The 20,579-nt window shown below is 33.9% G+C and overlaps 1 protein-coding gene across 1 annotated transcript in view; it reads right to left on the reverse strand.

The window, feature by feature from the left end:
• The window catches only part of LOC117109509 (proprotein convertase subtilisin/kexin type 7-like), a 47,385-nt gene extending 32,604 nt beyond the window's left edge, over positions 1-14,781 (reverse strand). The window contains exons 1-2 of the mRNA XM_033251880.1: positions 14,608-14,781; positions 1,449-2,135 (exon numbers count right to left, since the gene is read on the reverse strand). Coding sequence (XP_033107771.1) covers positions 1,449-1,976 — 528 coding nt within the window. The 5' untranslated portion in view covers positions 1,977-2,135; positions 14,608-14,781. The remainder of the gene's footprint in view (positions 1-1,448; positions 2,136-14,607) is intronic.
• Between the last annotated feature and the right edge of the window lie 5,798 nt (positions 14,782-20,579).

Here is a 20,579-nt window from a genome sequence, read left to right on the forward strand (position 1 = left end):
TTGTTTACAATTTTAGATATCTTTGTTTTCTTATTTTGTTTCTAAAGACAATACCTAGCCTTCTCCTCTTTATGTAAAACGATGAGTAAGTAATTGCAAGGCCTAGGCTATACTTATACAGTAATTTATTGATCGTTTTTTTGAGTTTTATAGAAATAATTTTTATGCTAGGCCCTAGCCTACAGGCGGATAAAATATTCTGACAGCCGGCAATTTTTACCGGTTACCGGCTATTAACAACAACCCTGCATTAAAGGTGCTAGTAAAAAGACAACCGTACATGAATAAATGCTGTTTTACTGTAGGTTCTTAGTCTTATGAGTAAAGCAGCTAAGGTGCTAACATTGCAACTTAATGCAGTTTTAGGGTGGACGGAATCTAGGCTAAACCGTGTAAACTGCTATACAGTGATCTTGAAAAACATACAGCTGGCATCATCATCATTGACATCCTAATACATCATCATCAGTTCTCATCGTGTTTCTCATCATCAATGTTATAGAGAAATGAAAGCAATTTAAAGAGTGAATCTTACAGAAAGTATTTAGTTCTTCAAGGATACATACTTATCTCTGCCTTCCACCCCTTCAACAAGAAAGATGGGCTTCGCGATGCTACTATAGGCCTAGCCACCCATTAACAAGAAAGAGTTTAGAGATGAGCTTCAATTTTCAAGATGCTAGGCCTAGCTAGTGTCAACAATTAGACACCTAATTCAATATATCCAATGTATGCACAAAGTGCAGTACAGTAATTTAGACAACTAGGCAAATTACACAACTGTCGTGGCTAAAGCATGACTTTAAGCCTTCGCCAAAATGGCTAAAGCAGTTGGATATTTTTTCGCCACTCCACAATAGTTTTCGCCTATGGCGACTTGGCGATCGGTTAGCGCGAGCCCAGCAACAGGTGGGCAAAGTGCGACCTATGGGTCACATGCGAACCCGACGGTGACTTGAAGGCCCGTGAAAATAAATAAATTAAGTGAGATAGAGGTGGGCGTCAAGATGCTACTGTAGGCCACCCCTTAACAAGAAAGAGTTACAGTAGAGATGAGCTTTGAGATGCTAGGCCTAGTCACCGTCAACAATCATACAAAAAGTTCAATGCATATAAAGTGGCTATCACTAGTTAAAGCCAACGAAAGTAATATGCCACAGGTGGGCAAAGTGGGCCCCTTGGACTACATGCAGCACAATGGTGATTTTACTAAAACCCGCAAAAATAAATTAATTAAAAATCCTACATGTGTGGACCGCCAACCACCTTTGGTTAGAAAACCCCTTGTTGTTTACAGCTAAACATCAAACATCTGTGCATCAGTGTATGGAGATTTTTGGAAGCTCACTGGAAACATCAAAGTTTGGGTGCAGTTCTCCAACACATTTTTAAGCCCACCCCTGGTATACTAATCTCTTTACTCCACTAGTCTACATTTATAAACTTACCAGATGCCATTGCCGTACATAGCCCGGATCATGGAATTCTCTTTTAGTTCTTTTACGTATAGCTTGTTGTATAAACCATAATATCTCTTCGTGTTCCTGTAACGCTTGCTCAACTTCAGCACGTATAACGGCCGTCTGCTCAGAATCAAGAGAACGATTCAAAGACTGGTTATAGTTTTCGTGCACAAATAAATAATGTTCGGCAAGTTCGCCGACTTGGCCGTAATTAAGTAATCCTGTATCTAATGAAATCAATTCTGCTTTTTCGTCCAAGTCAGTTCTATTTTGTTCTTTGCGGTGCGCATTTCCTTTGATTTTAACGGCCCACGAAAGTACTTCTTGTTCTTGGAACTCCTCTAGGTCATCTTCTGTGACCTCTATTGCACCTTGTTCAGGAACATAATTCAAAAATACTCCTTTGATTATGTGCACTTGGAGCAGCCATACATATATTAAGAAATACGCTTGGTTACGAGTTGGAAGATACTGACATTGTAGAAAACATGTCGATTTTAATACTGATGTCATTTTGGCAACCCTTAGTCAGCTGGCTGCCAGACCTCAACAGGACAGCACCCTCACAGGGCAGTTTGATTAAGCCCCAGCAAAGTAGACCAACGTCAGTGTGTATGGATTACAAGATGGAGGTCACATCCCGCTTCACATTAACACAACATTTTGTTAATCCTAAAAGCAAAAAAAAAATAATAAAATTATTAAAATCTATGAATGAAATAATTAAAAAGTATTCATGGTCTATAAAGTATAAGCCCTGTCTAGATTATCAAATATTATTTGACAAAACATGTGACATGCCTAAATATGGTCATGATGACATCACATCATGACCATATATAGACATATCATGACCATATAGACACATCATGACTATATATGGGTGATTAAGATGCATAAAAAAAATTCCTACTACCCTAAAACCCTATCTTGAAAATTGTTTTCCACTGACAATTTTACAAGGTGCAAAGAATACAAGAATACAGTACAGTCCAGCAATAAATAAAAGATTAAACAAGATTAGTAAAATATAAATAATACTGTAGACAATATCTATGATACAAAACATACTGATAAAAACATTCAAATAGACTAAAACTGTACTTAAATTATTGTCCATTCAAATTCCATCCATCCAACACGTTGTTTACTTGTATGCATATGTCTATCCAAGATTGTTTACTAAATTTCAATCATGTTGGATTAACAGTACTTATTCAGCTATGGGTAAACAATGGATGCAAATGTTTACTGTTCCTACAGAAGGTACTGTATGGAACTATTATATGTCTCTAGGGTACGGCTCTCAGGAACTTGGCAAAAGAGAATTAATGCCAGTATTTTACCAATATAATCTGCGGTTGTACACAACAATACAAGAGGGACCTCAATGGCTCATGTGGTGGAAGTTCATAATTTTCAACAATGCAAAGATTATTTTGGGGATAACAAATTGGTCATTAAAAAAAGTGAACGATTTATTTGATAAAGTTGCTCATCATAGCATAAAAGCTTACTCTAAATCGAAGGATAATGATGAAATTTGTACAATTTGTAGACGTAATACATTCCATAAACAGAATCTGTCTTTTCCCCCAGATACATTCTCTAATGAAATTTAAAACGACCTCTGTAAAATTAAATTACCTTACAGCATACAGACTCAACAGAAATGTTTTGATTGACTACTAAATTCAGTCAGGTTACTACTACTAGCAATCATCAATTTTTCATCATTTGGCGCAGTGAGAAGGGTTTGGTTTCCCAACATTCAGGTCGGGCTTTCACTTGTGTCCTTGGGCATGGCACTTTATCTGCATTGCTTCTATCCACCCAGGAGTATAAATGGGTACCTGGTAGGGTTAAATGCCAAAATGCGCTGATGTAGCTGCTGCAATGTTATGGAATTTGAGAGATTGTGTTCCATAGGCATTTAATCCAATGACCGGGGATAATGATGTGAAGCCCTTAAGAGGCCTTGTTGGCGTTAAGCGCTATATAAGTCTAACATGTTAACATATTAAATGCGAGGGATAGGGGTTAACACAGTACTCGTTATAAGAATGAACATAAATGATGATCTCACAATGACACCATTATATTATGTAATAATGTACTGTAATGGGAAGAAGAGAGGGATCACAGAAAAGAGTATGCTTTGTACTCTTCTAAAAATGATGAAAATTTTGAACGACTCTCCAATGTACCTACATAAAACATCTGAACAGATACATCGTTTTAATTGCAAAGGAAATATTTTCCAGTGAAAGCGAATAAACTTACAGTAATAACATTTTTTTTTTTAAAACAAGAAGTATCTCCCCACCATCTCAAATGTATGTTATTGTACAGGTAATGACGACAATTGGAAAAAAACTGCGCTTGTCGAGGCTTTGTACTGTACCTAGGATCTCAATTAGGCTGCTCTACGACAGTTTTAATTAAGCCTATTTTAACTTAATTATTCACATGTCTAATACTGCCATATATGCTAAGATTGTAGACCTACTATCTATTTTGCATTCTTATTATAGGCCTACTGTAGTCAAACAACGAAAGTCAGATCAGAGTTCAAATTTATATTAAATAAAAAAGTTCTTCAGCAACAGCTATAGTAGACTGTTGAACCGTTGAATCTGTGCACACTTTTGTATGATTCAACAACTGCATTGTATCATGGATGAATAGAATATTTCATTTCTCAATGATGGTACTTATTAAGGCTCATGATTTAATGTTGTTTTGCATCAGGAAATTTAATAGCAGTGAATGCTTTGCCCTCCCTGACTCCAGGCTAGTTATCTGAAGGTTGCGGGCTTGATTCCCATCCTAATCACTTGCAAGATTTTATTTTGCAAATATTTAGGAACATACTGAGGATTTAGATATTTAGTTCAATAAAAACAAAACACCACTCCCTCTAAATTTCCTGATGCAAAAACAACATCAAAATACCATTACAGTTTCCCCTGCTTCTTAGGGATAAGATTCAAAACTAGCCACTAAGCACAAATTTGGTGGTCTAATAATCAGGACACCAAGCTGATTACCTGGAGGTTGTGGGTTCGATTTCAATCCAAATCACTAGCAAGATTTTTTTTTTTTTAAAGTATTTGGGAATGTACTGAGTATTCAGGTCAAGTAGGGCAAAACATCAGTCCTAAGGATCATGTTGTATCTAAAGTTTATTAATCATTATTTAAATGTTTATTGATATATATTCCTTGTTTATCTTTGTGTAAACCAGCTAATGATAGTGTATAGTAGAATAACTATTTGGTTATTATAGGAAGTAATCATCCATATTTATTCATTGTTTACCTTTGTATAGACCAGCTAATGATAGTGTATTGTAGAATAACTATTTGGTTATTACAGAAAATAATCAGCCATTCACCAAAGTCATATCAAACAAAGAATATTATTATTATGTAGGATGCAACATAAACAAATAAGGATAGTTTATGGGACAAGACATATGACAGAACATCTTTGTAACCCTATTTTTTAAATGTCAGTTTGGATTTATTTCTAGAAGTGTGTGCAATATTGTGTACATGCTGAAGGAGGTAACTATAAGTTACCTAGCAAAGTAGCAATATACTGTATTTAAAAACAATAATATAAATAGCCACAATTAAAGTGGGAATGTGTCAATCTCAGAGAGCAGCTCAGGTGAAATTTCTATAGGCGTCAAAGAGCAGACATGTAGCATTTTATCACATTATAAGGCCTAATACAAAAAAAAATTATTTTATCACCCTTGCATGCATGTCTTCTTTTCTATGGTATTAAAAAAAATGTGGGGAAAATTTGGGGGGAAAAATCTTTAAATTTCATTTTTTTAAAATTTTGTTAGTAAATTTAGCAAATACTGTTTGTATTATATCAATCATGTATTTTACTTTAAATAACAATGCACCAGCAAGCAACCCAATGGTATATTTGGCTTTAGCAAAATAAAAAATAAAAATAAAAAGCCTCCATCCCTCATCACTTTTCCAGCCTAAATAGGGTGATAAACTAACTTTTCTTTTTATTGGGCCTAATTCAAAATACATTACATTGTCAATTAGAACATAGTAGCAAACAGTATTTATGCAAAGTATATAAAATTACTACATTAATGGCTGTTGTAAAAATATATTACAGGTACAGTAGTACTACATTAATAGCTGTTGTTTGATATCTCTTCCATCTTGTAATTATTGTACTGAACTGCATTTTGTCAGTGTTGTTACTTTTTTTACTCTTAATCGATGCAACTTCTGAATTTCCATTTTTTAGAGCAATAAATTTGATCTTAGCTTATGCTATTATAGTTACTTATCTGTAAACATTGTCAATTAACTAAACATGTTCAGCAGGAGTGAATATTATTGTTACATTCAATCAGGTCTCATAGAGCTTAGTAAAGTAGGGCTATACAACTAATCTATCAGGACATAGATATATGAAGTACTGAGGAGAGCATAATATACTAACCACAAAGCCCTTCCATATTTGAGTAGCAAGCTGTCTCTTGGTTCATGATTACCTAATTGTTCACAAAATATTTACAAAGCATTCATTAGCAAGGAGCTACTTAAACTTATCAGATGCTCCAGATCAACCAATCTGGAGGCATGTCCGCTTGGCCAGATGGCTTCATCACAACAGAGGCTAACAAGTCTGTTGCAGTGTTCTCTCAATTGAAACACTTTTAACTGGTAAATTTCTCCATAAAAATTCAGCTATGCACGCAGTGTAAGGCATTATCTCTTTTGATAAAAAACAACACGCATAGTCATAGCCTAGGTACAGACTAAAATTATGTTCATTTATTGAAAGCAGGCCAGCCTAAACTACCTACAGTAGGCCTAATCTGTGGTTTTTATTATTTTACAATTTCAAAATTTTTACTGGTTGGCCAGTTATATTTACTGGTAAAATTGACAGCTAAAACGGCTTCGCAAGAACACTGTGTTGATGGTAGTGGTTATACTTCAGTTAGCACAAAATTCTGGCTTAAAAAATTGTCTGTATAATTTACAATTACCGGTACATGAGACACTGCAAAACAACACAACTGACCTAATGAATCACAAAAGTATAGTCATTAAAAGAAACACTACATGAATTATGATAAGGCCTGATAAAATTAAAGCGAATTTATGCTACTACTGTATTTCTATGGAAAATAAAAATAGATCTAAGAGATTATTGCCAAACCCTAAGAAGAGTTGGAAACATAATACTTTATACTTTCTTTCTTTATTGTATATGCAAAAAACAAACAAATGGTATACAATAGGAGCCAAGAAATAGAAAAGTCTAATCGAGCTTGGCCCCTTTCTTAACTCCCCCAGCCCCAATAAATAAAATAGAATAAAATAAATATATATAAAATAATGAAAATAAATAAATAAATATGCATCAATCTTCATACTCGGAATAAAGTAATTTTTTCAGTTTTGAAACAAATACATTCCTCGAGGTAGTCTCTCTTAACTTTAACAGGTATTGTATTCCAGAGTTTAGCACCCATATACGAAATTCTAAATTTACCTAAATTAGTTCGGCATTTTGATATGGCTAAATTATATACGTAATTAAACCTTGTTGCATAACTATGACAAGTATTTTCAAAATAATCAGATAAACTATGTGGTAATCTGTTATTAAATAAGTCTGATATAAAATTCAAAATATATAATTTATGAAGCCTAAATACGTCTAAAATGTAAGTTTTTTAAATAAAGGTACAAAATAAGACCTAAATTTAGAAAAAGTAATACACCTGGCACACATTTTTTGAGTGAGTAATAAAGGTTTTAAATGCAATTCGTAGGTGCTGCCCCATACCTCAATACCAAAAATCAAGTTGGGTAAAATATTAAAAGAATTGTAAGGCATATCCAATGTTTCCTCAGGGACACAGTGCCGTAACTTAAATAAAAAACCAGCTCTCTTTTTTATTTTATTGTTTAAATCAGATATATGTTCTTTGAAACTATGGTATTTATCGAGTTTAACGCCAACAAATTGGCAGAATTCAGCTACAAAGATTTATTTTATTACTTTTATGAAAAAAAATTAAAATAAAAAAATTTGTATTATTTACCAACCAGTTTACCACTAGTATAGAGGATAGTTAAGTATCCTCATCAAAAAATAATGTCAAGTCCTGGACATAAAAACAATTAATTTTACTTAAGATGAGAAATAATATACTGCTGTTATACACTGAAAACAAATCAAGTTGATCCTTTCAAACACTGACACTTGAACTTACGATTCTGTCTTGACCACAAGGCTTCACACCAGAGAAAATCTATTGAATAATGTGCCGTGCCTGGCAATGAATTATATATACACAATCATATGGAAACAGATGTTTGAAAATACTGAATCTGAAAAACAAACATGCACACAAACACTATGCATTATTCAAGTGAAGGAAATCTGCACATATGACAGTCACCATCAGAAAGGTCACCAGAGACCATAAGAATCAGCTACAAAAGATATTTACTAAACTGCTTATTGGCTAACCATTTCACTTAATGCTTTCCAATTAGGGTCAAATGTCTGTAGAGGATACGGGTCAAAGTGGGGTCACCGATCTTGGAAGTGTAAAATATACAACTGGGAAATTAAGAATCTAGAATCAGCAATATGGTAATAAGTAATACTTCAGAAAATTACATTAATGTATACTGTACTTATAACTTGGTCTGCAAATTTCGGTTGATGATATTGCTTAGCGAAATTTCATACTGAATATTCACAAGATTTTAATAGAAGCACTCAGCTGCAATTTGTGCTGTATTATCTATTTTTACAATTTACAACAAGGATGTACAAACTACAGAACAACAAGAAAAACAAAGTCCTTATACAGCACTTTGTAAATAAACCATTTCTATGATGTTAAATTCTTAAAATATCTGCCAATCATTAGTTTTTGTAGCCATATACAGTAAGTTAGTTTTTTTCATACCTTTTTAAAACTCCAAAGGACAAAAAAGAAAATTTTTTAAAAGAGTTTACTTTAGAGAGATTTAAGCCACGTCTCCATCGATCGCGAGCGGTTGAGATGCTGGGTCGTGAGCGAGATTGTGTTAGATAAAAAAAAATGGCCAAACTGCGTTCGTTACGCCGCTTTCGAGGCGACCGTTAATAGATTTACGTCACATCCCAATTGGTTGTCGACATGCTAGGCCTGCGATTTCTGATCCTAGGCCTGGGTGGAGGTGGCATCGACGATCCTCCAACGGTCCCCACCTGACATTTTTGGGCGATCCCCGATGTTCCCAATTATGTGGTAAACCGGCAAGTTTAACGCATTTCTGTAACTTATATTGTATTTTCTCGTTTTATTTCGGAAAGCCACTGAAAATAAATAAATGTATTTATCAAATATTGTAAGTTCGCCTTTATCTTCGAATCATAAGTTATAAAAATTTGTATTTTAAAATCTTCCGAGCGTAGGCCTAGTCGTCGGTACACCACCGTACAGGTACGTCATTAAATACGGTACGATATCCACGAGTAATATTACTTTTAAACATAATTATTATGTGATTTATTGTTGTTATATTAAAAGTGATTTCAAGTTTGTATAAATGGTAAATACCACGCCATTCTTAATTCCAGCCAGGAAACTTACTTTGACCCCGGAGAGATGCTTGTATCTGATTGGCTTTCACACAAAAGAGGTCCCAGCTCGCTGGCGACCCGCTTGCAAGAGGCTGTTCACATGGATCGAGAGCGAGCTGCATCGAGAGCCGCTTGTCGTGGGTCACCCACGACAAAAACCGCTCTTGAGCGGTTGTTCACATGAAGGCCCGACTCGCGAGCCGATCGTTCGCTCGCGAGCGACCTAAGACATGTGAACGCGGTAATAGTTATTGTTCCCTGTACCTGCCACACTAGATAGATATCATATCTCTATATCCAACATTTTAACAAACTCACAATAGATTAGTTTACTAAAGTAATTTTGCATAATTCCCTTTATGCATTTTCAGTTTTGTATATCATTTTAATACTGTTAACGTTTTTTATGCATTATTTATCTATGTTATCAATTTCATTCTAATTATCTTTTTAAGTGGTCGTTTTCAAAAATCATCATGAACATTTTTTATCAAATGTATTTTAATTGTAAATTGATTTTTGTCTTTGTATTACCAGAGGAAACACATTTCCAGTTGTTTTATTTGACAATAACTGATTTTATTTTATCTCAAAAATTAGCAAAATAAAGTAGTTCTGCTAAAAAAGCATAAAAGTTTTATAAAAATAATTTTTTTCTTTTTTTTAATATTTTATACAAAAAAAAACATGTGTGAGGAAAAACATTAGGATGCCCTTTTCTATAGAGAATGCAATACTGCGATTTAGAGTTCAGATTTTGTGTTGGTCAGTATTGAAATATCTGAAGGACTCGGACACAAATTATATGCCAAATATAAATATAATTTTACTATTATTTTCAGAGAGTAAAATTGAAACCTACTACAGATGAAGTCTTATGATAGCCTAACATGTGAATACTGTATGGCACAAAACCAATCGCCCATCGCAACAAAAACACTTCATGGTTTTGATGAATCGTTGCATAAATAAATCATGATGGAAAGGCCAGAAGAATAGTTACTGTACACGATCTACTGTATGGTTTCAGTTTCATTGGTAAAATGAATATTATTGATTACAATTCGTAAAATACGATGTTGTGTTGTCGAAAGCATGTGTATCAATAACAATATAGTCTGTATAAAAGCACTGTTTATCTTATATTTACTAATTAATAATTTACAAATTCACTGATGTAAGATGGACAATAACAGCCACTGCCTATCTTCAACAATACATATTACTAGTGTATTGATCTATATGAGATGAATGTCAGTGCATAGAGAAAATAGAACAGAAGGAGTAACATCGAGCGAAGATCAAAGGTACAGACCTCCAACACGCACACAAACAAACCGTGGATGATGAACTGCGCATGTGTTTTTTAATTCTAATGTTTTAATGTTTGTGTATTAAGTACTCCACTAACGCCAGATCGTCTATAGGGGTTTACACTTAAGCGGCGAGGAGCTGTGTGTACAAAGAGATAGTGCTGTGATAAGCTCCGCGGGTGGCCGTAGTGCAATTTAATAGGCACTAGCTGACTGTTTAATTGGATTAAAGATAAGCGATAAAGTCGATGTTACTCCTTCTGTTCTATTTTCTCTATGGTCAGTGCAAACACAGATTTATCTGAAGCTTAACATTTACAATAGGGAGCTGATATGATCAGCCATCACATTACTGTTTTGAAAAGTAATAATAATAGATCAGGCCACTGCACTAGTTTAAAGCACTGAGTCAACAATTTATAAATTCCCAATCTGTGAATAAATAATTACAATTAGTAGCAAACCTATCCACATGAGAACAACATCTCTAAATATTTTTTGCATTTGGTAATATCTAATTTTCGTCCTAGTACGACTACAACAATTCCGACAGACCCATTCTATTATACAATTAAATTCAAATAATATCTTTTAGTAATATCATTTGGTAGTGTCATTCACTATATAGATACTGGTTTAATGAGGTGTAGATTAGAAACCATAAAAAAAATATAAAACAAAAATAAAAAGACTTTTTGACAAATCAATACTAATTACATGAACTGGTCTTTTTTTAAAACGTGTAATTTACAATAGGCTTGAAAAATAAATATGTTCCTCATCCACACTTGTATTCTATTGTTGGAATGACTTTTTTTTTTTTTCAACTTTTATTCACGAAGCAAAACACCTCTTAGCAATCATCCTGGATTAGATAAGGGTTTTTTCTCAGTGTGAATTGCACCAAAGATAGTGTAGATTAATCCAAAAATGTACAAACTATTTCCAGTGGGGTCCTTCTGGTAGTGAATTAGGCAGCGACCCTATTATTTTGTGGGGTATAAATATAACCTTTATTATTACTCCTAGCATGGAGGTATAATGCTTCTAGTCACTGGATCCATAATACTGCTGGGAGGTTATCAGTTTACATGACAAAGTAAACATTGAGTGGATTTACTCGTCTGTGACGTCTTGCATTTTTTGCACAACAATACAGTATATATTTGGGAAATTCTCTACTCTTTTATGAAGAGTGTAGGCTACTTTTTTTTTTTAACATGCACATCATGGGCCATATTGCACACCCAACCAATGGCTTAACACGTTGACTGCCAGACCTTTTTTTACGGTTCCTTCCCGTGTGCCAAAACAAGTTTACATGTACAAACATACTTTTTTGAAATTTTATCTAGTCATATATCATCAAAATAATGAGTCTAATAAATTGGCGGGAAAATATTAGGGGGCGAGTATACTCGTCGATGGCACTGTGATAGAACTTTTTACTGACTATGCCAAGTGCGTGTTATCTCGTCCTCGTTTTGCATGGGTTGGTATATGTTCAAAGGGTGCCCCCACTTGTACTGCTCGAGTGTACTACCAGCAACTAACACAACAAACAAACATACAGTATGTCATTTGTATGTTATCGTCTAGGTGTATCTTCCCAAACTACCAGCCATTGAGTCTGTGGTCCTATATTGTATAATAAAGAAGTTATAAACGCTAGAATGTTCCCCCGTTTTTGACGAGTATACTCATTCCTGGCGCCCTCAGCAACACCCTGCGGGCGTGTATACTCGTCGCTAGCAGCCAACGTGTTAAAGGTCTCATCTAATGTTTTGAAACTTAAATTTCAGCCTTCCTAAAACACAATGGGAAGCCTGGATAGAACTGAACCAGAAACCAAATTTTATGTAAAGATCTCCACAGTTCAGTGCACACACACACAGTGGCTTTCACCAGTTTAGCCAAATGAGCTAAGCTACTCTGACCATCCACAAATCCATGAGTGACAAAGCATAACCTATAGTAGAAATGTATGACTATGTCCAGTAGCCATCTTTGTTGTGGAGGAAGAAATAAAATACAGTAGGCAGTAGCCTGGTTCACATCAAACTTATATCTAGATATACATCCACTTATCTAGATATAGGTTCGACGTGAACCAGTCAATTATGTCTACATAAACTGTGAACTTGGCAGTGGCGTTGTTAAAGCCACTCACTACGCCACGTCCGTGGCATTATTAATGCTACCTGCAGACCCCAGATTAGCTAACGCCAGTGATGCTTGAATGATTTTACCTCATTTCAAGAGATTGACCAATCACGATTACAATATATTAGCTACTTTGGTCTCTTTCCTGTGCTCTCTATAAATGAAATGGTAAAGGGGTTCTTTTTCTATTGTATTTTACTTAGTTATAATGTATATGATTTGTTGATTGTGTTTTGTAAGATATTTTAAAACATATTTAGACTGTCTATTAAAACCTGCAACACCAACAATGCTAGCTGAAAAATCAAAGCAAAATTGTTCATTTAAAATACAATAATCATATAATTTTACTTCGAACAATTCACAGATTTAAAAGTTGATGCACTGTTAATTTTACTACAGTTAAGAACCCGTACATTATTTAAAACTATTCCCCCATAGGCCTATCCTACTAGTTTAACGCCAGCGTTAATATAGCGAACGCCATTTGCGTGAACACTTTGAAATTTTAATCCGTGCGTAAGCTACGCCAGTCTTACGCCGTGTGTGTGAACATAGCCTTAACTTCACTAGATTAACAGTAAATTAACCTGCTTAATTGTAAAGTCGACTCGGATTTCAAGGACACGATCACATAACGTAGGCATCTAAGCCAGCATTGTTGTTGAACTGTTATCATCATCTTCTGGCTGGCAACAACATACTCCAACAATGCTAACAACAGCAACAAGTAGTCTCATTAGCCTGGTTTACAGAAATTATTTGTAACATTATGAGTATTTAAATATGAATAGTCGATTTTACAAATGATCTTTGCCCTTTGCATCAACGACCAAATGTCAAAATAGTCCGATTACGTACGTTTTTCAAAGTGATAATATATATTTTTCTTATAATAAAATTAGGTTTGTTGTATTTATTTACTGACTGTTTACCATTTCCGCTATAATAATTGCTATTAATTCAGAACTACCACCAACGCCAGACGTTGAAATGAGCGCATATGTTTACAATGAAGAATAGTAAAGTATGTTGGGTTCAGCAACTTATTTGACACCGTGAAGCTAGATTTTCGCGAAGTGCATGTAAACAACACAATTCAGCGATCTAAAAACTAAGACAGAAGGGTCCATAAAGAATACAGACATTTTAATAGGAATTAAAACAATATTTTGTTAAATGGGAGAAAAATAATTTTGTTTTTTATCAAAGTTTAGCTAGGCCCTAGTCTACTACTATAATAGTAGACCACGCTGCTGCACCGTGGGTTGGATCATACTGCATGTACCTGCTCGCCGTCAGCCTATACTGTATATCAATGGCAGAGGATAGCTAGGCTAGTAGTGGAACCTGACACCTGATCCACAGTAGTTCACAATTTGTCATTACAAATACCCCTTGGTATTAATTTTATTAAACAAGCCTTTCCACCACATGGATTTTTCAGTCAGGTTTTCCCTCAATTCCTGTTTAGTGACTTCGATGGCCTGGAAGCTGGCTGGCTGCTTTATCTGGCTCTAACTTGGCATTGAACACAACTAGGGAAAATCGTATCATATTTCAAGATTTAAGATAGGCGGCTTAACTTTGAAGTGAACCAGGCTAGTGGCTTATGGGTACACCAATCTAAATCTGATTGGATGTTATTGTGTGCAGAGATTGATTGGTGAATGACCGTTTCGGCTGCGAACATGTTTGGTCGCGATGTATGAAACATATTTTGTATTGTATGTTTTCAGTCAATTCAATTCATTGAATAACTACTATCCTAATACTAATAATTGTAATATAACAAATAAGTAATTGACTTAAAAGTACCGCAATAAAAACACTGGGGGAAAAGTAAACAACATGTTTTTTAATTTGTCAATTTGACAACTTCGGGAAGCCTAGGCCAGGCATAACAATACAAGAAACGAGCGTAATTATATTTAACTAAATTAAAATTCGCAATGGTCAAAAGGCCAAACTGAAATGCTAACTTGCTAATGTTGTTGTTATTGTTGATCCAGATGAATTATACTTACATGTTTGATACAGTCATTTTAAGTCCAACAATGAGAACACAGTAATAAAATTAAATATGTTGATTACAGAGCAAATCCCTTGGTTCAAACAAAATATTGCTTTCAGAAACAACATACAACTTAATGACTGACACGGTCTAGAGAATATCTGTCCTTATTATAGATGTGACTGATATTTAAACCTGGTGACTTTCTCAGTCCACTGTTTATAAGGGAAAATCCTATTGGCTAATATGAAACAACAAAGGCTGACCAGCAGTGTAGCAAACATTTTATTCATTGGCTACAGCTGAAGAGACAAAGAACAACACAATTTCAATCACAAAAACTGTTCATGTGGACAGGCACATGTGCAAGCTCTTAGAAACTTAAGGTTTATTTCACAATAACTAGAAAACAATGAGGGAATAAATGTTTTAGGGACAATGGCATTGGTACTCCATCAATATAGTAACTATATTTTGCCTTTGTTGCTATGGAGGTGTTAAACAGATTTATACAGCTGGTACTGCATCAATATTGGGAGATCTGTTGCCACATCCAGGATTCTCACATCTCACTCAACCGCCAACATCCTCTTTACGACAATAAATCAGCTTTTTATAGTGATTCTGATTTTACAGGCTACCAGGAAATTGTAATTATTGTTTTGGGAATACCTTTCATTTATTGAAGCTAAAACACTTAGCTACCCTTCAGTTCATCTACAAAGCTGTAAAAGGGTCATGTGTTTAAATCTCACTGCTGGGAACACAATTTTCAGAAAATATACAAATGGAAAAGTTGTTTAAATACTAAATTTACATACCGTAAATTATTTTATTTATTATTATTATTATTATAATTAATATTTAAGAATTTTGTGAATCATTTTTAATTGTAAACTTGTAAATGGTTAAAATATTTTTTTTAATTTCTTCACAACCAATAGGAAGTACTTACTACCAATACAGGATTCAACAACGCTTTATAAACTAAAGTAAAAAGAACCCCTCCTTTGAGACAACCCTATTAAAGTGGGCAATCTAAGGGAGCACTTTTTTGGCCACAAAACAAAAGTAAGCCTACATATTTTAACACTACAGCCAACACCTATTCAAGAGACACCCCTATTAAGTGGACACTGTTTTGGTCGAAAAAGTGTCCCCTAATAGGGACTATAATTGTCTAATTATGAGGCTAATAATAGCCTGTATGATTTTCAATTTTGCATGGTGGTGCAAAACAACCAACAACAAATATTTGTTCTTTTTTTTTTAAATCATTTATCTAGCAGCTGGTGGGTTGGTAAACAATGTACGGTACGAAAAAATCTTGACTAGCTAGAGAAACATTAACCCACAGACACCAGTATCAATGCTGTGTTTGCCAGCCTGCCTCTTCAGGCCCCCAAAAAAGAGGGCCTATTGCTAGCTACTCATGAGACAGTAGTTTGAAATGCCAATATTTAAACTGGTACTTCTCTTGATTGTTCCACGTACCAAGACAAAAAATTTTTATTTATTTATTCGTTTGGCATCATTGCCCGGGAGACACAAAAGCAGGAAACCGACTGCCGCCGGAAACAATACAATAACAGTGAATTTAGTGCCAAACCTAAATAAAAGGAACGATTAAACTGTACTCTATCACTTTTCCTGGTTGGAAAATAACATTGCCAAAATTAATAACTATTCCCTTCCTTCCAATTTTAATACTTCAATTCAGGTTACAAGTAACCACTTTCTTTCCTGTTAGTGTCACAAGTCTAAGGGATCATGTTACAATTCAGAAAGGGTTTCTTTCAACATATGGTAAGGCTTAGAACTAAAGGGTATGTTCACACTAGAACCTTAACATCCAGATCGAGAGCTAACCGCTAGCACACCCGATCGATTGGTTAGCGCTAATCGTTACTATGAATTGGATACGGTTAGCGAGCGCTATCGGTTAGTAAGTTGACCTCATTTCTATCATCGACCTATCAGATGTACGCATTTCCAATTTGCGAGTGATCCCGCTGTCATGTTCTTTATATCTGGATCGGGGATTCTCGTATATGAACGCAACGGTGAGCTCATATGTTTGTAATCTGGATCCTGCTAACCGCTACATAGTGTGTATGAACATAGCCAAATTGTAGGAGTGCAAAAAAAAAAAAACTAGTGTACAACATTTCCTCATTATTATTAATAATGTATTGGCACCTTTCTTTTAAATAAATAAGAGGATGAAGTTTCATCATAAAACATTATTTTTATCATTAAAAATAACAGACACAGTAAAATGTAGAAAAGTGTCATAGGGCTTACTAAAGGGGGATATTCCTAAGCAATCGTGAAATTTGTTACAGCACTTTGAAAATTTGGTGCAGATTCCTTTCCAAATTTTGCATACAATTTCGTAACCATCTGCTTAATGTTTTTTACTCTAAATAACGGGAAAATAAAAAAAAAATAAATAAAGATGGAGCACACAGCGGTGAAGTTTGTTGAGTAAATTTTCTATGCAAATAAATTCTAAACATCTATACACAATGGATGTGGAGTACATGGTGGTTAAGTTCTGCAAATATATTTATTGTTGAGTGTTGAGTAAATTTTCTGTGTAAAAAAAAAAATATGTGGATGGTGTAGAAATCTAAATATTGATAACAACTGATGGAGTACACAGTAATGTTTCTACGGATATATGTTTTGTTGAGTAAATATGTGCAAAAAGTCTTTAAATGTGGCTATTGTAGAATAAGTAGTTCCATGGGTAGAGTACAGTGGAATGAAATGCTTTCATTCAATTTAGTCTACTAATATTAGAAGCATGTATTTAGGCATGTAGAGTGCAGTAAATTACAATTTTGAATCTAGTAAATAAATATGTTGTATTTCCATCCTGTTATTGGTTTGGATGCAATAAATATAAACTTAGTGTTAGAACAACTGGGCATGACTTTGTTGTACCCAAATTCAAACATTCATCACCTACAATATTCTCTTTTTTTTCCATAGCATAAGTAATTGGAATGCACTACCTATTTCAAGGGAATTACCATTAAAGACATTTTCAAACATAAACTGAAAAAAAAATATGATAAAAAAAACTTTAAAAAAAAAAAATTTTATATCTAGAATAACACAAAGTCATGCTTATTTCCTGAGAAAGTATTAACTTATTATTATTATTATTATTATTAATTATTATTATTTTTATTAATTATTATTGTTATTGTTGTTGTGTTGTTGTTGTTATTTTTATTATTATTATTATTATAAAGATGATGATGGTAATAGTTATAATAATGATTATTATTAAAATTGTTATTGTTCATGTTATTATTATTGTTATTTGTGGATTAGTATGTCCATCCATATTTAATATATTTAAAACATAGGGACCCCAATGGAAACTAAATCTTACAAGGATTAATTGGCTCGTGCCGAATCAATTCATTCATTTCATCCTTTTTCAATAGCTGTTTTTTTGTATCTCTATTACACTTTCAGTCACTTATTGTATGTTTACGATGATATATATATAGTTTTGAAACAAGAACAAACAAGCTATAGGTATTTAGCTTGATTTTTTTTGTTTTCTGTTAAAAACTCAAGAACAATTTTCAATTATTGCACATTTGGGATCCATTAGTGACGTAAGTGTCAATTGCATTTTAAATTAGTAATGATATATCAAGACTAAAGAGGAATAAAACCAATTTCCACAGAAAAACTGTTTGGTAGTCATTGATATGCAAGACCTGAAAAATTAGGAAAAATAGCTGCAATTGTTGGGTTTGTCTTACTTTCACACTATGAGAACCTTACTAATGTATGTTTCTGATTTGTAATTAATTTGAATTATTTGTCATGTTATGTTTAATATTTTCTCTTTAGGTCACTGGAAACACATATTAAAAGGTTTCCCGTCAGCCAGCCACTCGCGATTTTAGGCCAGGCATAAAAAAAAACCATCTTCCATATTTGTCTCTTTAAAAAAAAAAAAAAAAAAAAAAAAAAAAAAAAAACCACAGAGGTAAATTAGTTAGAGTACAGCTGACGATACTTTTGATTCAATTCTGTTTATATATTCATGAAAATCTGACGTACTTCACTGTGACATGCACTCAAACCATAATCATCGTGGACCACCACGCACCCATATTTTAAATAGACATGTGATCTTTGACCCATACTGTGATGAAAGACAAAAGTTAACAAAAATCCATCAATTTTTTGAGAAGTACTGACAAGAACCATGTATATTTCCAGCGGCCATATCATCATCAAGTTTGATACAAACTCCAATTCAGAATTTAGTTGCACAATTGTATTTTTAATTTGATGGCAATTTATACTATACAAAGATGTCTTTACAGTACAGTGTATCGTTATCATTATAAGAAACCAGAATTTCGTAACCGAAGACATAGTTTTGTGTGGTGATGGACTTTTTTAACATTCCTATCTTTTTAGGCCTCTTTCTTAATTACCGGTAAAATGTTTGACTAAAACAAAAAACGTCACATTTGCTTTACCCACAGTGTTTTTTGTTATACACAAATTCTAAAACACAAAAACAAAGCACTGTTTTACAGCTAGTCCTCTCTGCAGACTGTAGATGCTCTATCTAGGCCCCCAACAGCTAGGCCTTTTAGTCTACTAAACAAATAAAATAGGCGAGCCTTCCCTATGCAGTAGAAATAGAAGTCATCATCATGCTAAGTAAATTCCATGCGAAGTACCCATCATACATGCTGAGTGTGAAGCAAGCCTAGCTTTCGCAAGTATAGGCTAATTATGCAATCAAAACATAATAAAATGATTGAAACTTACCGTTAATTACAGAACCCTCATTTTCATAATCGAACTGTGCATGAAATATAAGTCATTGTTGACATTTATTGGCACTTTCTGTCAAGTAACTCCCTATCTGAACCCTCCTTTTTTGATGTTTTCTTTCTATTAAACCGGAAGTGAAGAAGTACAATACAAATACATACAAGGGTTCATTTTAGTACGGAGTCTTTAGAGGGCGCAATATTCTAAACTTGCCAGGAGCCAGAATAAGAATTATTAAGACATTGATATTTTAGAAGCCATTCCTTGTCCAAACGCACGATGAGCGTTCTTGTGTATAATCATTTAATACAATTTGCGGTCTCCTGTTGTTTAATTTAATTTAATCTTTCCAGCAGTTGAATTTCATGTAACTATATTTATAGATATTTTTGATGATTTCACTAATTTATATCCAATTTAATATTATATTATACTGAAATAATTTACTATTTTTAAGCAGTTTTCTAATCCTTGTCGATGAGACAAAGAGCTCCCCAATGGCAAGTACCGTATTCTCCACCTCTGGTCCATGTATCGTACCACGATTGAAAAATGTTGCCTTACCGGTTGAAATAGCACATCAATTTCCTTCACTTTAGGGGTTTTTAAGTTGTTATTGCAAGTAATCAATTTGGCCAACTCTAACCTCTAAACATTTTCAAAATCAATCTTTTTCTTTTTATTAAAAATTAACGAATGTTAAAAAAGTTGAAATGTAGATTGGCAATACAAAAACACAAGCGCATAATGGATTTTTATTTAACTATATAACATTAAAATGTCAATGCGAAGCGTATTATAAAAACGAAAGAATTGTGAAGAAGTGGTCCGGCCAGCCGGTGTGCCAGGTGCGGTTCTGACGGCCCTGGGTAATAGGCAGGAACAACGAGGTTTCTTGCTCCATAACAAGATATTCAATCGTAGTAGAAAGTTCAGTAGTGGGTTTAGAGTGGCGAAACCAGCTAACTTCTGCTTTGAATTTAGAAAATTGTATTGTGTTAAACTGAGTATACAATAAACATAATAAAGTTCCGGTAGGTAGGCTAGGCTTGCTTATGTTCATTAATTTAGTATTAATAATGAATGCAAAATAACGTTTTAAAAGAACAACATGAAGAATAATAGGAAGAAATATATTTTTAAAAATATCTGATAATAAAT

The sequence above is a fragment of the Anneissia japonica genome, unplaced genomic scaffold (genome assembly GCF_011630105.1).
Source record: "Anneissia japonica isolate Jap-2015-1 unplaced genomic scaffold, ASM1163010v1 scaffold3867_len840240_cov202, whole genome shotgun sequence".
Classification (NCBI taxonomy): domain Eukaryota; kingdom Metazoa; phylum Echinodermata; class Crinoidea; order Comatulida; family Comatulidae; genus Anneissia; species Anneissia japonica.